This window comes from Ranitomeya variabilis, chromosome 1 (assembly GCF_051348905.1).
Source record: "Ranitomeya variabilis isolate aRanVar5 chromosome 1, aRanVar5.hap1, whole genome shotgun sequence".
Classification (NCBI taxonomy): domain Eukaryota; kingdom Metazoa; phylum Chordata; class Amphibia; order Anura; family Dendrobatidae; genus Ranitomeya; species Ranitomeya variabilis.
The window spans coordinates 1038021728-1038045028 of NC_135232.1; the positions used below are offsets into that span (position 1 = coordinate 1038021728).

Genomic DNA, 23301 nt, shown 5'->3' on the forward strand with positions numbered 1-23301 from the left:
AAAAAGTATCATGTGATCCAAAAAACAACTTGCCTAATAATTCTGCACGCAGTGTAAATGTTTATTTGTGATACTGACTACATCTTAACAGTTCTGTGATTCTGTATCGTCTGCAGTGTGATGATGGCTGGTAACAACAACTCCCAGTACCAGTATTTCTTTACCATTGTTAAGGACATTACAACTGATTTCTGTACTAATCTGTATGATGTATTCCTGTGCTGAGGATGGTTCTGGTGATGTTTTCCCAAGCTGATGGTCGTTCTGGTGATATAGTCACGTACTGATGATGGTTCTAGTGATGTATTTCTGTATTGATTTTGGTTATGATGCTGTATTTCTGTACTGTTGTGAGTTCTGGTGATGTATTCTTGTGTTGTTATTGGTTTTGATCCTGCACATATGTAGCAATCCATAGTTTGTCTGATAAGATACATGTTAATAAAGTATTGTATAGTCTGACAAGTTAAGGGTTACTACATTTGTATTTGTGTTTGGAGCATTAAAGGGGTTGCCCAGGTTTGCGATGAAATTTGGCAGTCACTATGTGACTGCAGACTTCTGATTCCTCACAGCAGCGAAAGCGGGAGGTCACATGAGCATAAGAATGCAATTTGCATACATGTGGTCACGTGCCAACTAGATGTGTGTTGCCTCACTCAATTCACTTGTATTGAGTGTGGCCAAGCACATCTAGTGGGAATGTGGCAAGGACTATGCAAATTGCATACTTGCAGTCACATGGCCACTCTTGCTGTCGCCACCAGAGAATCCAAACAGCATATAGAGAGAATTCAAACCTGGACAACCCCTTTAATTAATAAAATTAAGCACTATAGCATGCCCAATCCTAACAGCGCGTAATATACTCACTGTCATGATTCGGTGCTGCTTGCAGATTCCAGCAGTCAGCACATGACCACACTTACAGTCACGTGACAACTAGCTTCTCTTCCTGCTTCTCTCAATGAAGCAGAGGCTGTAGTATCTCACTGAACACATCGAGAATTAGGAAGAGCAGTTTTTTGGCACACGACAGTAAGCATGAAAATCACATGCGAGAGGTCACATGATGACTACTCAATCCGCTTAAGCTGTGAATAGGAGGGGGCGCCAAACTGAATTTTTGTTTTCTGGAAAACCTAGCTTCGCCTATTATAACTTGTGATCAATTCATCGTTGGGTCACCATTTTGAGGTTGGCCATAGATATGAGATAACTGTTGGTTGAACAGCTACCCTCCAAAGAACGCAATCTTTCCCGACTTCATGTGTTTTCAACGGGGAGAAGGGAGAAAGTCTCCGTCAAAGTCATCTGGCAGCATCTTATCCACCCTGAAAACAAGTCAGCCATTGAAATTCTAATTGCCCAATCCTTCTGTAAAAGTCAGAAAACCACATATGCATCAGATGGTTGGCTGGTCCCACCAAAATCCATGAGTTTGTCCATCTTCCATCAAATGTTTATGGGGGCCTACAAAAAGGACTGTCAAAAGCTGGTAACTATTTTAATACAGAAAGATACATTGTGGTAAAGTCTTCCAGAGAAGGAGATCACTATGTGTCCATTTTTGAAATACCGTATGTCCCTCGCATGCGCTGCTACATACTGTATATAAAAAAAAGAATGAAGGCCAATAAAATATATTGCACAATGTTCTGACTCATAATTTTGTACTGTAACTGGAGATATGCTATCAGACTGACGGTTTAAGGCTACGTTCACATTAGGCATTTTTGTAGTGTTTTTTATGCATTTTTTAATGTAAATTTTCAGTTGCGTTTTACAGTACCAGCAAAGTCTATGAGATTGCAGAAATCTCATGCACACACCTTGTTTTTTTTGTCATCAGGATTTTGACCTGTGCATGGTATTTTGGCGCAATGGAGCATGTCACTACTTTCAGCTTTTTTCACCCATTGAAATGAATGGGTGAAAAAATGCTAAACCCTCCCCCCAAAAAAATGCAGGTATCAGGTTTTGCTGTGTTTTTATGTGCAAAAACCTGTTTATATAGAATGGGACTTTTTTTTTCAACAGTAAACTTTATCAGCATCCACAAGTGACAAATCTAGCATGCCAAAACCGCAGAAAAACTGCAAGAAAAAACAAGGAAAATATGATTTTTTTCTGCAGCTTCTTTCCTGCCAAGCTTTGCTGCAGAAAAAAAGCGCTGAGAAAACGCCTAGTGTGAACTTACCTTAAAGTTGAACATTTTCATTTTCACTTACCAAAACGTCATATTTCATGTGTTTCAAAGGCAATAAAATAAAAAGTCAAGAAACTTTGGAATGGTAATTAAATCACATTTATATAAATAGCTGCAGCAAAGTCTGTGTGATCTAAGAGTTTGTCACTAATTGTGTGACTGTCATCTTAGCTACGCTGTCCCCTGTATCCATAATCCAGCAGAAATGGTATTCAGCATTCCGTCTGAACAGTGTTAGTTAAAAAAAAAAAAGTACTTTAAGAGAGCAAAACATCTTGTCATTAAAAATCAAGATACAGATTGGGATAATTGTGGTCAATTTCTGTGCTGCTGAATCACTAGAATTCCAGAATTATTAGTACATGTGGCTTTATTATTCTACGCGTTTTAGAGTTCAAGACTCCATCATCGGGAAACACCACAGGAACAGATGTCTTGAACTCTGAAACGCGTAGAATAATAAAGCCACACGTACTAATAATTCTGGAATTCTAGTGATTCAGCAGCACAGAAATTGACCACAATTATCCCAATCTGTATCTAACGGCTGGTCCTTCCTGGACTCGTGGATCTGCTGCAGCGAATCCTTTTAATGCTTCAACTCAGCTACATCTGGTGAGTGCAATCCTATGGATTCATCTTTTAACCTTCTCTTTCCTTCAACAGTTTTCATAAAAATCAAGATAGGAACATCAAAGTACTTACAAAGTTGCTAAACTTTTTGTGTACTGTGTACGATGGCAAAATGGCATTCTATTTTTGCCTCCATTCCAACCAGCACAGGGCCATAATTCTAAAGCCTAATCCATACCTATACTGTGGGGCTGCACATTACTGTATTATTAAAGGGAACCTGTCACCCCCAAAATGGAAGATGAGCTAAGCCCACCAGCATCAGCGGCTTATCTACAGCATTCTGTAATGCTGTAGATAAGCCCCCAATGTATCCTGAAAGGTAAGAAAAACAGGTTAGATTATACTCACCCATGGGCGGTCAAGCTGCGATGGGCGTCGCGGTCTGGTCCGGGTCCTCCCATCTTCTTAGGATGACGTCCTCTTCTTGTCTTCCTGTCACGGCTCCGGCGCAGGCGTACTTTGTCTGCCCTGTTGAGGGCAGAGCAAAGTACTTCAGTGTCCAGGCGCGGGAAAGATCAGAGAGGCTTCTCCTGTCTCCTGCTCGACCACTAGAATATATTACATTGTCCAAAACTGGGATCACCAAAGATCCTCTGTTACTCTGGTGGGCCTGACCTGACTCTATATGCATTAGCCCCTTAGTGACCGAGCTAATTTTGACCTTAATGACCAAGCCAATTTTTACAATTCTGACCACTGTCACTTTATGTATTATAGCTCGGGAACAATTCACCAGATCCCGGTGACTCTGAGAATGTTTTTTCATGACATATTGTACTTCATGTTAATGGTAAAAAATTTTCGATATCACTTGCGTTTATTTATGAAAAAATTTAAATTTGGCAAAAATTTAGCAATTTTTAAACTTTTAATTTTTGTGCCCTTAAATCCAAGAGTCATGTCACACAAAACAGTTAATACACAACATTTCCCATAAGTCAACTGTACATCAGCACAATTTTGGAAACATTTTTTTTGTTAGGACGTTATAAGGGTTAAAAGTTGACCAGCGATTTCTCATTTTTCCAACAATATTTACAAAACCATTTTTTTAGTGACCACATCACATTTGAAGTGAGTTTGGGGGGTCAATATGACAGAAAATGCTCAAAAGTGACACCATTCTAAACATTGAAACCTTCAAGGTGCTCAAAACCACATTCAAGAAGTTTATTACCCCTTCAGATGCTTCACGAGAACTAAAGCAATGTGGAAGGAAAAAAATGAACATTTTACTTTTTTCACAAAAAATGTACTTTAGACCCAAACGTTTTTATTTTCACAAGGGTATCAGGAGAAAATGGACCCCGTATGTGGGGGAAAGCTACTGTTTGAGCATGGCTCAGAAGGGAGGGAGCATAGTTTGATTTTTTGAACGTAAAAGTGGCTGGAATCAATGGTGGGCACCAAGTCGCGTTTGGAGACCCCCTGATGTACTTAAACAGTGGAAACCCCACAATTCTAACTCCAACACTAACACAGCCCTAACCCTAATCCCAACCCTAACCCCAACACCACCCTAACCCTAATCCCAACCCTAACCCCAACACCACCCTAACCCCAACACCACACTAACCCAAACACCACAACCGTAACCCCAACACAACCCTAACCCTTACACCACAACCGTAACTCCAACACCACAACAGTAACCCCAACACAACCTTAACCCCAACACAACCCTAACCCCAACACCACCTTAACTCTAGTCCCAACCCCAACCCTAGCTCCAACTCTAACCCTAGCCCCAACCCTAACCCTAGCCCCAACCCTAACTCTAGCTCTAACCCCAACCCTAACCATAGTCTCAACCCTAACCCTAGCTGCAAAGAAGGGAAAAAAATAAATTTAATTTTTTTTTATTATTTTTACCTAAATAATGGGGTGACATCGAGGGTCTATCACAGTGATCAAAATTAACTAATAGGAAATAGTATTCAGACTCTTTGCTCAGTATTAAGTAGAAGCACCCTTTTGAGCTAGTACAGCCATGAGTCTTCTTGGGAATGATGCAACAAATTTTTCACACCTGGATTTGGGGATCCTCTGCCATTCTTCCTTGCAGATCCTCTCCAGTTCCGTCAGGTTGGATGGTGTACGTGTTAGAATCTGTTTTGTTTTTGACCATCCACGATCTTGTTGTGGTTTTCTGGCTGCTGGTCTTTTTCCCCTGGTGCTGGGTTGCCTTAGGTCAGGTGATTCTATCACCCTTTATTACCCAGCACCTGCCTCCCATTCCTTGCTGGACAACAGTGTTAATCGGCTACAGTTCTGGCAAGGTGCTTTGATAGTTCTCTGTGTTTGATATTGTGCAGTTCTGGGATGCAGTTCTGGCTTCCGGTCACACCATTCCACTGAAACTGCCCTAACTAAGGTCACCAACGACCTCTTAACCGCCAAGAGCAAGCGACACTACTCTGTCCTCCTCCTCCTCGACCTGTCGGCTGCCTTTGACACAGTGGACCATTCCCTATTATTACAGACCCTCTCATCCCTTGGCATCACAGACTTGGCCCTATCCTGGATCTCATCATACCTAACAGACCGGACATTCAGCGTCTCCCACTCACACACCACCTCCTCACCTCGCCCCCTATCTGTCGGAGTCCCGCAAGGTTCAGTCCTTGGGCCCCTGCTCTTCTCCATTTACACCTTTGGCCTGGGACAGCTCATAGAATCTCATGGCTTTCAGTATCACCTCTATGATGATGACACACAGATCTACATCTCTGGACCAGATATCACCTCCCTACTAACCAGAATCCCTCAATGTCTGTCCACTATTTCATCCTTCTTCTCCGCTAGATTTCTGAAACTTAACATGGACAAAACAGAATTCATCATCTTTCCCCCCATCTCACGCGACCCCCCCAATGAACCTAACCATTACAGTAAATGGCTGCCCACTCTCCCCAGTCCCACAAGCTCGCTGCCTCGGGGTAATCCTTGACGCTGATCTCTCCTTCAAACCACATATCCAAGCCCTTTCCACTTCCTGCCGACATCAACTCAAAAATATTTCACGAATCCGTTCATTCCTCAACCAAGAATCTGCAAAAACCCTAGTACATGCCCTCATCATCTCTCGCCTTGACTACTGCAACCTCCTGCTCTGTGGCCTCCCCTCGAACACTCTCGCACCCCTCCAATCTATTCTAAACTCTGCTGCCCGACTAATCCACCTGTCCCCCCGCTATTCCCCGGCCTCTCCCCTCTGTCAATCCCTTCACTGGCTCCCCATTGCCCAGAGACTCCAGTACAAAGCCCTAACCGTGACGTACAAAGCCATCCACAACCTGTCTCCTCCATACATCTGTGACCTCGTCTCCTGGTACTTACCTACACGCAACCTCCGATCCTCACAAGATCTCCTTCTCTACTCCCCTCTTATCTCCTCTTCCCACAATCGTATACAAGATTTCTCTCGCGTATCACCCCTACTCTGGAACCCTCTACCACAACACATCAGACTCTCGCCTACCATCGAAATCTTCAAAAAGAACCTGAAGACCCACCTCTTCCGACAAGCCTACAACCTGCAGTAACCACCGATCGACCAAACCGCTGCATGACCAGCTCTATCCTCACCTAGTGTATTCTCACCCATCCCTTGTAGATTGTGAGCCTTCGCGGGCAGGGTCCTCACTCCTCCTGTACCAGTTATGACTTGTATTGTTTAAGATTATTGTACTTGTTTTTATTATGTATACCCCTCCTCACATGTAAAGCGCCATGGAATAAATGGCGCTATAACAATAAATAATAATAATAATCTCTGGCTCTGCTATCTTTGGTTTCTGTTTTCAGTTGGTTTCTGCAGCCATCTCTGTATTTTCTATTAGGAGGTGACCTGTTTTTATACCCAGTCCTTAGATCTTTCAGGGACCTCCTTCCCCCCCATCTACAGGTCTTCGATGAGATTAACCTAAGATCGTCGGTGGGTCTATTCGCAAGGAATGGGTTGTCCACTCCATCGTAGGTATCAGCCTAGTCTCATTGCAGGGTCAGTTTTCCCCCTTCTATCCTAGTTCTGTGTTGCAGTTCTGTAACAGTACGTTGGACAGCCATTTTCAGGTCTTTCCAGAGATGCTTAATTGGGTTTAAGTCGGGGCTCTGGCTGGGCCAGTCAAGAATGGTCACAGTTGTTCTGAAGCCACTCCTTTGTTATTTTAGCTGTGTGCTTAGGGTCTTTATCTTGTTGTAAGGTGAACCTTTGGACAAGTCTAAGGTCCAGAGCACTCTGGAAGAGGTTTTCATCCAGGATATCTCTGTACTTGGCCGCATTCATGTTTCCTTCAATGGCAATCAGTCGTCCTATCCCAGCTGCTGAAAAACACTCCCATAGCATGATGCTGCCACCACGTTTCCCTGTTGGGATTGTATTGGACAGGTGATGAGCAGTGCCTGATTTTCTCCACACATACTGCTTAGAATTATCACCAAAAAGGTCTATCTTCATCTCATCAGACCAGAGAATCTTATTTCTCATAATCTGGGAGCACCCTTTCTAACATCTCCCTGCTGCATCTCTGAAGCTCAGCCACAGTGATCTTGGGGTTCTTCTTTACCTCTCTCACCAAGGCTCTTCTCCCACGATTACTCAGTTTGCCTGGATGGCCAGGTCTAGGAAGACTTCTGGTGGTCCCAAACTTCTTCTATTTAAGGATTATGGAGGACACTGTGCTCTTAGGAACCTTGAGTACTGTAGAAATTCTGTTGCAACCTTGGCCAGATCTGTGCCTTGCCACAATTCTGTCTCTGAGCTCCTTGGCCAGTTCCTTTCACCTCATGATTCTCATTTGGTCTGACATGCACTGTGAGCTGCAAGGTCTTATATAGACAGGTGTGTGCCTTTCCAAATCAAGTCCTATCAGTTTAATTAAACACAGCTGGACTCCAATGAAGGAGTAGAACTATTTTGTGGAGTCACCTGTCTTACCAGGTTCTCCCCGCTGTGGTTTAATAACAATTTACCGGAGTTTATGGCAATGGGATGTTTACTAGAATGGCAGGCCAGGGGGATACGATATGTCTATCATGTTCTACAGCGGCGAGAGCTGAAATCCTTTTCCCAGCTACAATTGGAATTTGGTATTAGGGCTTCTGGGGGGATATCAATATGAACAGGTGAGTGTCAGGACTCTGAACATTTTTTATTACCTTTTTGTGCATTACTGCCTTTTTCCAAGATGGCGTCTTTGGTCTCATGTGCACTGTGTCTTCCTGCTATAAAACTCCACCCCAGCCTTCAGTCTGTGCTAGAGTATTCTGCCTTGCATCCAGCTCCTGACCTCTGGTGACTCCCTGGCTATATACCTGCTCCGGTGAACCTGTGGGGTTATCCTGCTACTCTGCTCTGAGTTCCTGCTGCATACACCAGTTCCAGTAATCCTCCTTCATCTGCTGCTCGTGTTTGCTTCAATCTGCATTTGCTGGACATGTAAGCTGTTTCTGCTCTGCAAGAACCTGAGACTATTACCCAGACCTCTCTGGTTGAGCTAAGATATTATTTGAACTGCCTTATAAGCATATCTATCTGTGTTGTGGACTAAGCAAGGACTTATTCGTGTCAAGTATCCTCAAGAATAATTGTGCTTCATAGACTTTCTGCGTGATTGCATTTTCCTCTGAAGTTTCCTATAGACTGCTGAGCTGCATTTGATATTTGCACCAAGTGTTGTGGACTTGAGTTTCTCTCTGCACCTGTTTGAATCACCGTGTGATAATACAGACTTTACCACTTATAAAACTGTGTCCTGTAGTTGTCTTGTTCCACACAAAGAGTCTCCTGAGTTATCTCCTATAATTATTACAATGAGACATGCGTTTAATGCCCAGAACAGGGGAGACTGTTTTAAAATTCAAGGCGATTTAGTGTTGGAGTATGTGTGTGGAGAGGGGGCAAAGAGAGGGGTTATTTCCACCTTATACAGAGACCTACTACATACTCATTTACTGGGTTTCCCGATTGGCACTAGAACTAAATGGGAGAGAGAATTGGGCCATTTAGAGGATGAAACATGGATGTCTGTGTTAGAATGGATACCAAAACTGTCACTGAATGAACCGTACAGACTATCTCAGCTTTATATCCTACATAGAGTGTACAGATCTTCAGATGTCTTGTATAAGGCCGGATTGCGGTCTGACTCGGAGTGCCCTAAATGTAGGAATGACAATGCTGGATTGTTTCACATGCTCTGGACGTGTCCGAGGTTGGCTGCTTTCTGGTTGGTGTTATCAGTCGAATAGAGGGGGCTTATAGATGTGTGGTCCCAAGGGAACTCGTGGTGTGTTTGTTGGGATATGTAGAGGAGATAAGATTAGATAACAATTTGAAGATAGCAATTGCTAGAATATTGTACATGGCTCGGAAGGTCATAGCAAGAAACTGGATAAAAGAGGATCCACCTTCGAGAGGAGAATACCTTCAATATGTGAAACATGTTATTACTCTAGAAAAGGGGGTTTACCAGAAAAGAGGGAAAGTGGAGTTATATAATAAACTGTGGCCGCCTTGGCTGGAATTGGGGTAGGGGAGGGATGAGGGAAGAACGTTTTTTGAAGTTTTTTCCTGTTGTTTATAGGGGGACAGTAGGAGTCATCACATAATACTAAAGTATATGCCGGTATACGATATGCTAAGGGAAGAGCATGAGCTGTCTAAATGGGGAGAAGGGGAAGGGGGGGGGGGGTTTGGTAATGTTGGGATATATTGCGGCGGGGGGATATCTTTTCAAAATCCCTGTATTGTTGTAAAATGTTTATTGTGACTTTATGCTTAATAAAAATCTATTTGAGTAAAAAAAAAAGGAGTAGAACTATCGCAAGGAGGATCACAAGGAAATGGACAGCATGTGACTTAAATATGAATGTCTGAGCAAAGGGTCTTAATACTTATGACCATGTGATAGTTCAGCTTTTCTTTTAACTAAATATGCAAAAAATTCTGCATTTCTGTTTTTTTTTCAGTCAAGATGGGGTGCAGAGTGTACATTAATGAGAAAAAAATGAACTTTATTGAATTTACCAAATGGCTGCAATGAAACAAACAGTGTAAAATTTACCCACTGTATACTCACCCTCTGACATCTTCACCTTTTTTGCCGCCACTCCAGACCCGCGGCACCAACTTGTGATCAGAAGTCAGAAGTTACAAGCTCTCAATCTCAATGAAAGTCTAGGAGAGCCAGAACGAGGCTCTCATAGACTTGTAATGAGTTAAGACCTCCGTGCCACTCCATGAAACACCTGAGTGATCCTGCTGTTGCCACAAACTGTCGGAGACCAATGGGAGCAGAAGCAGTAAAAGGTGAAGATGACAGCAGATACGTATTGAGACTAGGGTCAGGGACCTTAAATTAGAAGCACCATTCCAGCGGTAATGTAAAAAAATTCTGGAGTGGTGCCTTAAAACATCCCTGCAGCCTCACATGTCGTAATCAGGACACACCAGCACAAAGTATTTTGAAGATAAAAAACAATATATTTTAGTCTGATCTGACCTCTTTAACCTATAAAGCATGCTGCAATCAGAAGCTGGCCCAAGCTGGAATGGGTATATGTACTGCGTGTACCCGCCAAGATGCTTAGCTGGCCGGTATTTTACAACCTATTAAAAACATGATGTTATAAAGCAGAGAGGAAATCAGTTTTTGAAATCTCCAAATTTAGATGGAGAATAGACAATGCTGTACTAATGCTGAGTAAATGTTATCCCATAATTATTCTTATTACTAGCTTAGCTGTTTAATACAAGGACATAAACTATTATATGGCCTGAAGTGTTCCCTAACGCTAAAATAAAAATAAAAGCAATCCAAGCCTGACAGCACCATATAGATAGTGGATATCTCCACAGGTTTGGACTTGCCCTGGCACAGGTGAGGAGTCATTTATCATGATCTGATAATACTAAAATTGGGTTGAAACTTGTAAGGATTTCTTAATTTTTCACAAATGCTAAATTACACAGAATACAAAGTGGACATGAGTCATGCCCAGGTAAAAAGGACAGTAATTGTAGAGAGAGGAAACCACGTAGTATGACATCACATTGTGTTCACAGAAAATTACCCTACTATCTGTGGAGGGATTTCACCGGAATCATTTATATCTTTAGGATTATGATATAATACAATTGATGTACAAGGGGAAATCGCACTTTAGTTTTGGTGACAATTCTTGAGTTTGAAAAATAGAAGCCTAAAATTACTTTAAAAAAAAAAAACACTGGAGCCCATGTTACAGGATATTTTGTGTTTGCCACTCTGTAACAATACTCAAATCTTTAAAAATAAACTAATAACCAAAAAAAGGACAAACAGAAATCAAATTAATGAGAAGCATGAGAACCCAACGTGTGAGGATACTCAGGAGAAGTGTCCATTCATCTGGCCCAGCACGCCATGGCCAAACCCTTGTTAGTCACAGACCATTTGGTCTTCTCAGCCAAACGTTAAGGTTTTCTAGGTATCATCTTAACACAGACTTGGCCCTCACACATACAGTATAGTGAATATTTAAGAAAACATCTTTTAACTGCTCCAGATTACAATTGCAGTGTGTGTTTCATGCCTCTCCATCCTAAATTTCACATTGACACGGTGACCTCAGGCTTGAATATAGACATTAATCCCTAGAAACCTAATTCACAAAGCTACAGGTGAGCAGTTCTCATGAAAAGGTTATTTCCAAGCACAATTAGGTGCTTAGTAGGGACTGATGCAACACAAAATTTCAAAGTAGCTGACAAATTTATAGCATAATGATGGGATATGCAATTTGTTTATGACTGACTGTGGGCCCTTCATTCTTGGAGAGTCGGGGTCCAAGAAGTTGGACCCTGTAGGCAGGTCAGTTCATGGATTATAACCCAAAACACAATACCTGACTCACGCAAAGGGCAGGTACTGATACGGACATGCCCAGTTGTCACCTGGAACAAGTGTTACTTGTGGCAACTCAGCATGGCGATTACAGTCTCCCAACGAGAGATGGAGTATCCCAGAGTGATAGAGAATGCCAGCAATAAGCCATCACTTTGTCAGATAGGAGTACTTCTTTTCCATTTAGTGGTCTGTGCTTGTGTGGCCTCTCACACTGCATCTGCTACTGCTCTTAGATGTAAGAACAGAAAGTTAATGGAAAGGTGGCACCATATTGTTCCATGTCTGATCCACTCTGTGCGGCATCTCATATGCTATTCATTGACTTTTTATTGGGCATGTTGCGGTGAATATCTAAAATCTATATCTGTAGTTGTTTGCGATGGAGAAAATTTGTGATATGTCTTTGAAATGAAAAGAAAAATATTTCACAGTTGAATCATCAGTTTCCGTGAATGATTGTCTCCAATGCCTCCACCTAGTGCCAGTCATTGCACTGGTTGTCCATCTGCTGCAGATGACTATAGAAACTTTTCTCTCTCAAACACAAAGCTCTCCACAGTTCTTCACCACCATAGATATCTTCCCTCATCGCTTTCTAAGGGCTCACTCACTCAAATCGGGAAGAATGGAGAAAAATCGAGAGAATCGGGGCACGGACAATCAGCTCAAATGCGCAGCGGAGTTTAATCCGAGGGTCATTAGCATATCACATCCGATCCAAAGTCCCTCCGGCATTACACCCCCCCCCCCCCAGCGCATTCTGTTCTGTAACTCATCTAAAAGAAAATCATAAATCCAATATTGCCTATAGGTCAAAAGGAATCAAGAGCATATAACAAGTGACCCAAAATCCTTTTTGATATAGTAGATAAAACATACCTTTAATCAATATCATTAAAACCATGGAAAACAACCACAAAAACACACATAACAAACAACCGTGCTCTCTAGATATAGCCCTGTAGCAAACCCTATTAATCACTACCTGACAGCGGAGGTTGGCACCCTAATATATATCGAGATTGGCGCCCCCGCTCACCGTAGGCTTACCCTAAATCTCCTGTTTAAACCCTAGGTTAGTGTACCACTTGGGCTATCAATTACTCAACAGGAATATTGATAGAGATAGGATAAAGCCAATTTTGGCTATAACTTACCCAAAGAGAGGGCAGTGTCAGGGTGAGAGACACAGTTAGAAAAGTGCAAAAAGTGCAAAAAATAGTGCAAAGTGAACATAGATACCTTGCTAGACTGCTCCCTGCTTCTCAAATGCCTGCCTAGCTGTGGGGGTCCTACTGTACAGCGGATATCGGATCATCAGGAGGCTAATGATATATGGATGCTTCATGGAGTCATCCACTCTATCCCACATATATAGATTTTTTCTAAACTTAGTAGGCGGTCTTAATTAGTGGACCTAGAGGAATAGCATTTCAGATCCACGTTTTGTCTCCACTAAGGAACCATTATCAGCACATATCAATTAGAAACCTCAGATAGTTCACCACTGAGCCTGCGCCATATTTCAATGGCGCTTAAAGACCCACATGCCTTTATTGTCTACCGGTAGATATTACCTCTAGTGCCCTCCTTCATCGGCGCTATTGCTGGCGTGCGTTCCAGCTGGAGCGCATATTGTCCCGCCTGCAGCAGTGCGCCTGACCGGAACTCCACCGTGCGCAACCGGAAATCCAAGCCCAGCAGAGTGCGCATGCCCGAAATTAACATAGCGCTTGCCAAAAATGGGGATTGCGCATGTCCGGACGTTCGGTTGCTATGTGACAGGCAACAGAAACCTATCTCTGTGCTGCACAGTGCGCATGCCCGAAAATCACATAGCGCTTGCCACATCTAGGGATTGCGCATGTCCGGACGTTCGGTTGCTATGCAACAGGCAACAAAAACCTATCTCTGCGCTGCATGGCCATCATTACTTGTAAAGCTGCGCGTATCAATATTAACCACAGCACCCTGTTATTGGCATGTCCGGACGCACCGTTGCTAAGCGACGGTCAACAAAAACTGGCACTGCGCCAAGATTAAAGTCTGCGTAGCAATCCTTGCTTATAAGATTGTGTATGTCCACGCTAACCACAGCGCCCTGTGATTGCCACATAAAAAATAAATTATGCATAACACATTTGATAAATATTATATATATGGGATTAATTAACATGTTCTGGCGCATATCAATAAAAACAAGGATCTACTCGCCACTTCTGTCTCTAATATGCGTCTGTTGATCATTACACCAACTGCTAGGCACAGCAATGAAAAGATGACACCGCCACTGAGCTCAACTGGCCACTGAGGGTTCCCAATGGACGTGATGATGGAACACTGCAGCCTGAAGTAAGTTTGGACTATACCTTTGTAAATGACGCTCTATAACATGGAAACTAACACATTCACTACAAACTATTCTAATGCTAAATTTCGCCCATGAACATTTTTGGATGCATTTCTTTAATGGGTTAATCACATACATTTGGCCTTGTAGGGTATGTATATGGTACAATCTGCAAATTCATTGTGTTTATATGGTTCCATTTCACATATATCCTAGATGTTTTGTCAGTGCAGGTAGGAATGGACACAAACAGTAAAGAGAAAAAGGCTTCTGGACTCGCCACGTACTGTATATTGCAATCTCTCCACTATTGAATGAATGGCACTTCTGGCTGGCATAACATACGAAAGGACAAAGAAAAAGAGCTGGCATTTCCAAGAACATTAAACATTCGGTTTCCTTTATTCGTGCACTTCTTTAACAGTTACACGCACGGCTCCATATTGCAGAAACTTACCAGCATCCTATAGAACCCATCTGTACACAGGAAATTAATATGCACCTAATTGTTTTTGGGAGTGAGTTATATTATGTGGTCTATCAGTTATATGTACTAAATGAGAGGTGAAGTAGTGGGGGTCCGACACCATGCACACCACCAATCAGCTGTTAGCGGCTCCAACGGTGACCTGATGTACACAGTGAGCAAAGCCGGAACAGCAAAGCTCCATATACTGAGCAGAGGAAGTTTTTCAATATTGTAGCTGAGTTCCAGTTGACTTAAACAGGAGCTGAGCTGCAGTACCCAAGTATGGCCACTATGCAGTGCACAGGGGCAGAACAGCACAGCTCCTTACACTGTGTAGTGGTTGTTCAGGGGTACTGCAGCTAAGCTCCTATTGAAGTAAATTGAAGTTCAGCTGCAGTACCCAAATACGGCCACACACAATTTGTGGAGCTGTTATGTTCTAACTCTGTACAGTGAGTACATCATGCCACCATAATAGGTGGGAATGCCGAGTGCTAGACCCAACACAAACCTGATATTGTTGACCTGTCCCAAGTCCTTGGTCTGTCAGAACCAGAGATCTGCCCCAACCAGGGCTGTTACCCAGACTTCATATCGAACTAGACTAGTTATACAGTCATACACATGATTTTATTGTCAACTGATATTTCAACAACGAGAACTTGTTTTACAAACTAATTTTTGTGTTAATTTTTGGAGAACAAGCCTTTAATCCACCTGTAAGGTTTCACGTACAGAGCCTGTAAGGCAGTACATGATGGCCATATCGGTGCTACTTAGTTGTACACACTTCATGTGCCGCTGTGTAGTGGGTCACTGCTCATGGCATTGTACACTACTCAAAAAAATAAAGGGAATACTAAAATACCACATCCAAAGGGTTGTCTTGCTAATTGGCCCTGACTCCAGAACTCTCTACCCCGGAAAACACATCAGACTCTCGCCTACCATAGAAACCTTCAAAAAGAACCTGAAGACCTTCCTCTTCCAATAAGCCTACAACCTGCAGTAACCACCAAACCGCTGCACGACCAGTTCTGCCCTCACCTACTGTATCCTCACCCATCCCTTGTAGATTGTGAGCCCTCGCGGGCAGGGTCCTCTCTCCTCCTGTACCAGACGTGACTTGTATCGTGTAAGATTACTGTACTTGTTTTTATTATGTATACCCCTCCTCACATGTAAAGCACCATGGTATAAATGGCGCTATAATAAAAAATAATACTACTGATAATAATAATTGCCTATTATTTCAACCAGTTTTCTGTTCCATTTGCACAACAGCAATTAAAAAGATGGCAATGGAAGGATAACCTGTCAAAACTTCAGCGATAAAAAGTGACTTTAGGAACACATGATAGTTGACGTGTTTCGAAATAAAAAAAAGACTCTTATTCATAACCAGTATAGGCTTTTTGGCTTTGAAATGCGTCAACTATTGTGTTATCCTAAAGGGACTTTTCATGCCTGAAGTTCTGACATACGGCAACGGAAGGATGGTGCTTTTAACTGCAAGAAAATAAAGCTTCCTGTTTTTAAGATGTGTTGGATCTCTTTCTTGGATTTTTCTACCTGCTGATCCCGTGCACTTTTCAGGACAGGTGAGCCGGATGCTCTATCTACTTATATATTACATGTGCCTAACATCAGTATTGCTGGAGTATACGAGATAAATCTAAACTATTTCCATATAGGCCAGTGTGGACAAGCCTCGTGCAGCATCATAATATGCCTCCTGAAGAAAGGCAAAAGCTAACAAGCTCGGAGTTCTCATCCCGAATGTGCAGCGAGGTTTACAGCCCAATCCATAGAAACAACCTAAAATAACAAAGGAAGCAATAACACGTTTTCTGGCAAGAAAATAAAGAAGGATCGTCTCAGGTGTTTGACTGGGAGTCAATGTGAGGTTCTTACCGGAGAGCCAGTAAGTGACAGATTAGAAACAGCAGTGATTGTTAACACATCTGGAGATCATGATGAAGGGATGGCTATCAGAGACCATTCATGTCAGAGCTGCCATATTTCTGGGTGTGTAGGGGATAAAATGACACAATACTGTATCCTATAATAACAGGTATTCTACCCATTCCTCTCTTGTAGATAATTCACTGTTATGAAAACAGAGCGGCACTTTAAACGTCCGGGCCGACAACCAGCTACATCAAAGGCCGGCAAGGTGTATGCTGGTATGTCTACAACACGCTTGGTACTGCTGTTATTGAGGCATGAAACGCACCAGATGTGTGCAAGGAAAGATCTCCTTCTAGATCAGCCCTGGGAAATTGGATTACATTGGGTCAGGGATACAGGGAATCACAACCTCCGATCCTCACAAGATCTCCTTCTATACTCCCCTCTTCCCACACATCCCCCTTATTCTGGAACTCTCTACCCCAACATATCAGATTATTGCCTACCATGGAAACTTGAAGTCCTACCTCTTCCGACAAGCCTACACCCTACAGCAACCCCCGATCCACCAAACTGCTGCACGACCAGCTCTGCCCTCATCTACTGTATCCTCACCCATCCCTTGTAGACTATAAGCAGGGTCTTCTCTCCTCCTGTACCAGTCGTGACCTGTGTTTTTTAAGATTACTGTACTTTTATTATTTATACCCCTCCTCACATGTAAAGCTCCATGGAATAAATGGCGCTATAATAATAAATAATAATAATAACCCCAGCTCCAAGTGTTCCTTGAGGGAACATTGCTAAGTATTGTGGTTGCGCAATGTATGCACTCTCTCATGCTGCAAGAACGTTGCCTGTGAGGCATTAGAAGAGAGCAGGGACTTATCTAATGATCCAACCTGCTTCAGAGCAGCGCTTGCAAGCTAGATAGCAAAGAGTTTGTAAGTGCTGTGCTCCTGGCCTAGGAGACCGGCCACCACTGACCGACTGCAGTAACCTAGGCAATGAGCAGAACTCAATAAAATTAAAAAATCTCTTCGATCTTGAGAATGGAGAGTATTGTTAATCACAAGTGAATTGCAAAGTTGCAATTTTACCCATTTAGTTGATGAGACAACCACTTTGAAGGGGTAACTAATAATTAGAAGACATTCTGTCAATACCAGTAGTGAGAGAGACCAGGATTTAACATGAGAGTGGAATATTTAGGACTTTTTGGTATTTTTAAACCTTCTGAGTTTTTGGGGCTGAGTAACCTCTTCAGAGCAGTTTTACATGAAACCGTTTGATTAAAATATATTTTGTGGCAGGATTTCATAGTACTTTTAATTTATTTTTGGCTGCTTCTTGTAGCGGTAAAATGCCATATTAAAGTCTATAGTCACATATAAAACGCAATACACACAATGCTTTTTACAGGTTTCAAGACTGTATTTTGTTTTGTTCTTTTAATGCATGCCACATGCTCGGGGCATTATGGTTTTCTGGCATATGTAATGTCCTATCAAGAAGCCTATTGAAAACAATGCATATAAATCATGTACAAAAGCCATCAGAAAATGGATGTAAAAACAGATGTAAAAATTGTCACAACACAGCTGCCAGGTGACCTGGGACCAAGGGCTCCTTCCCTGTCCCTAACACTAGGGGCGCCCTAGCTCGCTCTGCTGCCCGGTATACTTCAAATGGCCAAGATGAAGGGGCCTCCGCCCTTGCCTTATCTCCTAGCTTAGCCCTCCTTCTGTACTCTTCCCCCACCCAAGGAAGAGGGGGCGCTACTGTGCACCGTAGTACAGCAACCTGGCAACAGTCACAGATAACTCCTCCAACTCTCCATCTCATATGTGCTCCTCTCCCACAGATAGCCATGCAGCAAATGCTAGCTCTGACGAGGATTAGTAACAGAGCCCAGATTATAAAGGGGAAAGGAGTGGCTAACCGAGCTCAGCTGAGCACAGGGATTTCCAACATGGCCGATTAACCCCTGTTCTGTCAGAAGAAATAAATACATTTAAAATGAAGGAGAAGTTCTTCATCTCAGCGCCGGAGTAGGTGCAATCAGATGCTGCAGTCTTCTGGCTCCACACTGTTGCGGTAACCAAGTGACAAAAATAATTTAAAAAAAGTTACCACTTTTCACAAGGGATAAAAAAGGCTGACAAAAATAGTGTACGTATATCACATCAGACAAAAATAGTGTACGTAAATCACATCAAACGCAAATGTGTACCCACAACAAATGGTGTATAAGTGAGTGGTTCCTCTGATCCAAAATGAAAATGAAAAGCTGCACTAAAAGCCGATTTACAGACCACAACTTTTGCACAATCCAGTATTTCCCCATTTCTCATTTGCCTTTGGTGCTGAGATGTGAATAAGTGAGTTCAGGATGCAAATCTTACATAATAGAATAAAATCCAGAACAGTAGCTAAAATAATGCTTTTTACTTTACATATCATACCCTGGACATCTTTCTACAACACAAGCCATGCAAATAATAAGATTTACGCCGGGGTGTAACAATCATGGTCGCAGAGGGTGCGACAGGGCCAGTCTAGCTAGGGGGCGGCCAACACTAGTGCCGTGTTCAGTTGAATGTGCATCCTTAGAGGAACATTCTGCTAAAATACCACAGCTGGCGTCACTGCCATCCGCACGTGTCCGGAGCTAAGGGAAGAGGCGTGGCAGTGGGCGGGGCTTAACGGAGGTCCTCCGCAAAGCCCTCATCCGCAAACGTGAAACTAGTCTAAGGCTGCTGTCTACCATGCTACAGGGTGTGAGTTTGTATCCTGGGGTGGCAGAGTATACCTCATTCATATATATAATGAATAATATTCATTATTTAATAAAGGGGGGCCAAAAGTATGTAGGCACTATATGACTGCAGACTGCTGAATCATGACAGTGAGAAATGCATACGCTGTCACTATTCTCCAATATTACTGGTGCAAGCGGGCAGTCACGTGACCGTTCTATGCAATTTCTCTCAATATAAATGAATTAAGAGATGTATGAGTCTAGTCGGCGTGTGACCGCTAGTATGCAAATCGTATACATACAGTCACGTAATCACCTGCTCACATTGGCAATATTGGGAATCATGATAGAATGATTAGCGCACACTGTCAGGATTTAGCAGCCTGCAGTCACATGATCCTCCTTCAGACTTTCATCCCAAATCTGGACAACCCCTTTAATCCGTCGCATTTCCAACCATTTTTCATTTTTATGGTTTGCATCTTTTGCGTCCCTTCTTCGAAAAGCTACAGTATTTGTACACTTCCATCGACATAGCGGTAAAAGGGTATGTTTTTTGCAGGATAAGTTATAGTTTTGAATGACACCATACATTTTCCCATGTAATGTACTAAAAAATGGGAAAAAAATTCAAGTACAATGAAATGCTACAAAAATGCAATTTTTTGAGGTTTTGTTATTATAGTATGTGCTGTTTTTACAGTATTAACTTATCACTTTCTAACATTTTGTTTATCTGAACGTTGTAGATGAAATGGTAAATAGGTGTGATTAGGGGTGTGACTAAAGGTGTGACCTAAAGTTTTGGCTTGGACAGCAAGCTGTATAAACTATCCGTTTTTGCTTTTTGGACACTTGGGAGGTATGCATACATGAAAAACAAACGTCTGAATGAGGTCGTGTATTTATGCAAACTTACCTTTCTCTCCAAGAGTTCTAAAAAATCTGGATGAGCCCTTCCATACTGGTGGTGTATCTAACAGCAGCTGATTCAGGTCCTGGAATACAGAGAGATTGTTCAGGCCACAGGCATTAGAATAATCTGGAGAAACACATACAAAGATAACCAACGTCTCAGCTTTATAGTATTGAGGTGAGGGCTCGGTCATAAAAATATCCTCAGACGCAGCTTATTACTACCTACTGACTGTTTTATTCATTTTTTTCTCCATGAACCTGCAGTTTAGCAGCAATTTATTTGGAACATTTTCTCAATTTACATTGCACTTCCACATACAGGATTTTCAGAGATTTTGCACAATTTATGGCAAAAGATGAAAGAAAGGTATTCAAGGTAGTCTGAAATCAGACAGGACCAAGTGCATTACAGTGGGAGGGACGGGGTATTGCTCTTTTATCTTACACCAAAACATTTGCAGGATTTGCTCTGGATCAGGAGGTGATAAGCAACAAAATCCACAAACATTAGGATCTGACTACACATTTCTTATTCCCTGTTGACTTCAACTGGGAAAATCGGCAACAGAAATCCACACCGCAAGTCAGGTTCTCTGTGGTCAGTTTCTATAGTCTGTTATGGATTTTACATATGCAAATCCCTATATAAAATCTACAACATGACCGTGACATGTTAACCAGGACAACAGTTTTTTGTCCCGTATGAGGACGTAAGAATTCTGGTTGTGCCCCTATGAACTGGATAATCAGCTGGTCAATAACTGAGAATACAGTTGAGCAAAAAGATTTGCACCATGAAGTTAGCAGGAACTTGTTTTTCTGGTTTTGCTGCCATGGAGTACTGACACAAAGGAGTACTGTCACCATGGAGTACTGTCACCATGGAGTACTGCCACCATGGAGTACTGCCACCATGGAGTACTGTCACCATGGAGTACTGTCACCATGGAGTACTGCCACCATGGAGTACTGCCACCATGGAGTACTGCCACCATGGAGTACTGCCACCAAGGAATACTGCCACCATGGAGTACTGCCGCCATGGAGTACTGCCGCCATGGAGTACTGCCACCATAAAGTACTGCCACCATAAAGTACTGCCACCATGGAGTACTGCCACCATGGAGTACTGCCGCCATGGAGTACTGCCGCCATGGAGTACTGCCGCAATGGAGTACTGCCACCATGGAGTACTGCCGCCATGGAGTACTGCCACCATAAAGTACTGCCACCATGGAGTACTGCCACCATGGAGTACTGCCGCCATGGAGTACTGCCGCAATGGAGTACTGCCACCATGGAGTACTGCCGCCATGGAGTACTGCCGCCATGGAGTATTGCCACCATGGAGTACTGCCGCCATGGAGTACTGCCACCATGGAGTACTGCCGCCATGGAGTACTGCCACCATGGAGTACTGCCACCATGGAGTACTGCCGCCATGGAGTACTGCCACCATGGAGTACTGCCACCATGGAGTACTGCCGCCATGGAATACTGCCGCCATGGAGTACTGCCACCATGGAGTACTGCTGCCATGGAATACTGCCACCATGGAGTACTGCTGCCATGGAGTATTGCCGCAGTGGAATACTGCTAGTCCAGGGTCCTGGGAATCTTTTTGCTCATTTCTACAGTGGAATAAGGCCTCAGTGAGACTTCCTTTTTTGGGCTTAACAGGATTTTGCTATGTAATCTGAAGACAGCATGATGTAGGGGTTAAAACACAGATTTCAGCAATGCCTCTCTTTTCAAGCTCTGTGGTTTTGTTTGCTTGCAATGATTGTTTTAGCACCAAGAGCTTATCATTGCTGGGACACAGCAGCGCGAGTGTGCTAGTCTGGCACACCCCCTGCTGTGATAGGCAGCTCACTGTCTACAGACATTGTACTTGAAGAGCCTGGTGTAGGAATTATTGTATCAAAACTGCTGCACCCAGTAAACTAAGTGATACATCGTTGGATTCAACTTCTCTTTGCCTACATCAGGCTGCTCTCAGATGAGGTAACAAAAATCTGCTGATAGATTCCCTTTAAAAAACAGAATGTTTTAACCCAGTATTATGGATTTGATTTTCAACCATTTTTGGTCCATTTTTTATCATCCATATTACTATTATTATTTATTTATATAGCACCATTAATTCCGTGGTGCTGTACATGAGAAAAGGGGTTACGTACAGAGTTATAGATATTGTTGACAGTAAACAAATTTACAATGACAGACTGGTACAGAGGGGAGAGGACCCTGTCCTTGCGGACTTACATTCTATGGGATAATGGGGAAGAGACAGAAGGTTGGGGGTGCGGCAGCTCAGGTGGTGGTGAGCCGGCAGCTCTGGTGGTGGTGAGGCGGCAGCTCTGGTGGTGGTGAGGCGGCAGCTCGGGTGGTTGGTGAGGCGGCAGCTCGGGTGGTGGTGACGTGGCAGCTCGGGTGGTTGGTGAGGCGGCAGCTCGGGTGGTGGTGAGGCGGCAGAATGGTTATTGAAGGCTGTAGGCTTTCCTGAAGAGATGGGTTTTCAGGTTCCGTCTGAAGGATCCGAGGGTGGTGGATAACCGGACATGTTGAAGCGTGGAATTCCAGAGAATGGGGGATATTCGGGAGAAATCTTGGAGGCGGTTGGGTGAGGAACGAGTAAGTGTGGAGGAGAGTAGGAGGTCTTGGGAGGACGGGAGATTAAGTGATGGAAGATATTGGGAGATTAGTTCGGAGCTATAGGGAGGGGACAGGTTGTGGATGGCTTTGTAGATCAGTGTTAGTAGTTTGAACTGGATTCGTTGGGGAACTGGGAGCCAGTGGAGGGATTTGCAGAGGGGAGAAACAGGGGAGTAGCGAGGAGAGAGGTGGATTAGCCGGGCAGCAGAGTTGGGGACAGACTGGAGTGGTGCAAGAGAGTTAGCAGGGAGGCCACAGAGGAGGGTGTTGCAGTAGTCGAGGCGAGAGATGATGAGGGCATGCACAAGAGTTTTAGTAGATTGTGGGCTGAGGAAGGGATGGATTCTGGCATCTGTTATTCATATTTCCTACCCATTAAAAAGTTTGAGACAGACAGGACTAGTATGTCATTAATGTGTCCTTTTACTCTGGAACCCATAACTCGTATGATTTTTTTCTTTTTTCAGACACTCAGTCCTTGATTCATGAAAGTATTCTGGC

General features: G+C 43.1%; 1 protein-coding gene across 10 annotated transcripts in view; it reads right to left on the reverse strand.

The window, feature by feature from the left end:
- Window positions 1-23301, reverse strand: part of MICU3 (mitochondrial calcium uptake 3) — a 189842-nt gene that overhangs the window by 84712 nt on the left and 81829 nt on the right. For all 10 annotated transcript variants that reach the window (XM_077279702.1, XM_077279694.1, XM_077279698.1 and 7 more), the window contains one exon: window positions 20147-20225. In XM_077279702.1, the coding sequence (XP_077135817.1) occupies window positions 20147-20225 (79 nt within the window). The remainder of the gene's footprint in view (window positions 1-20146; window positions 20226-23301) is intronic.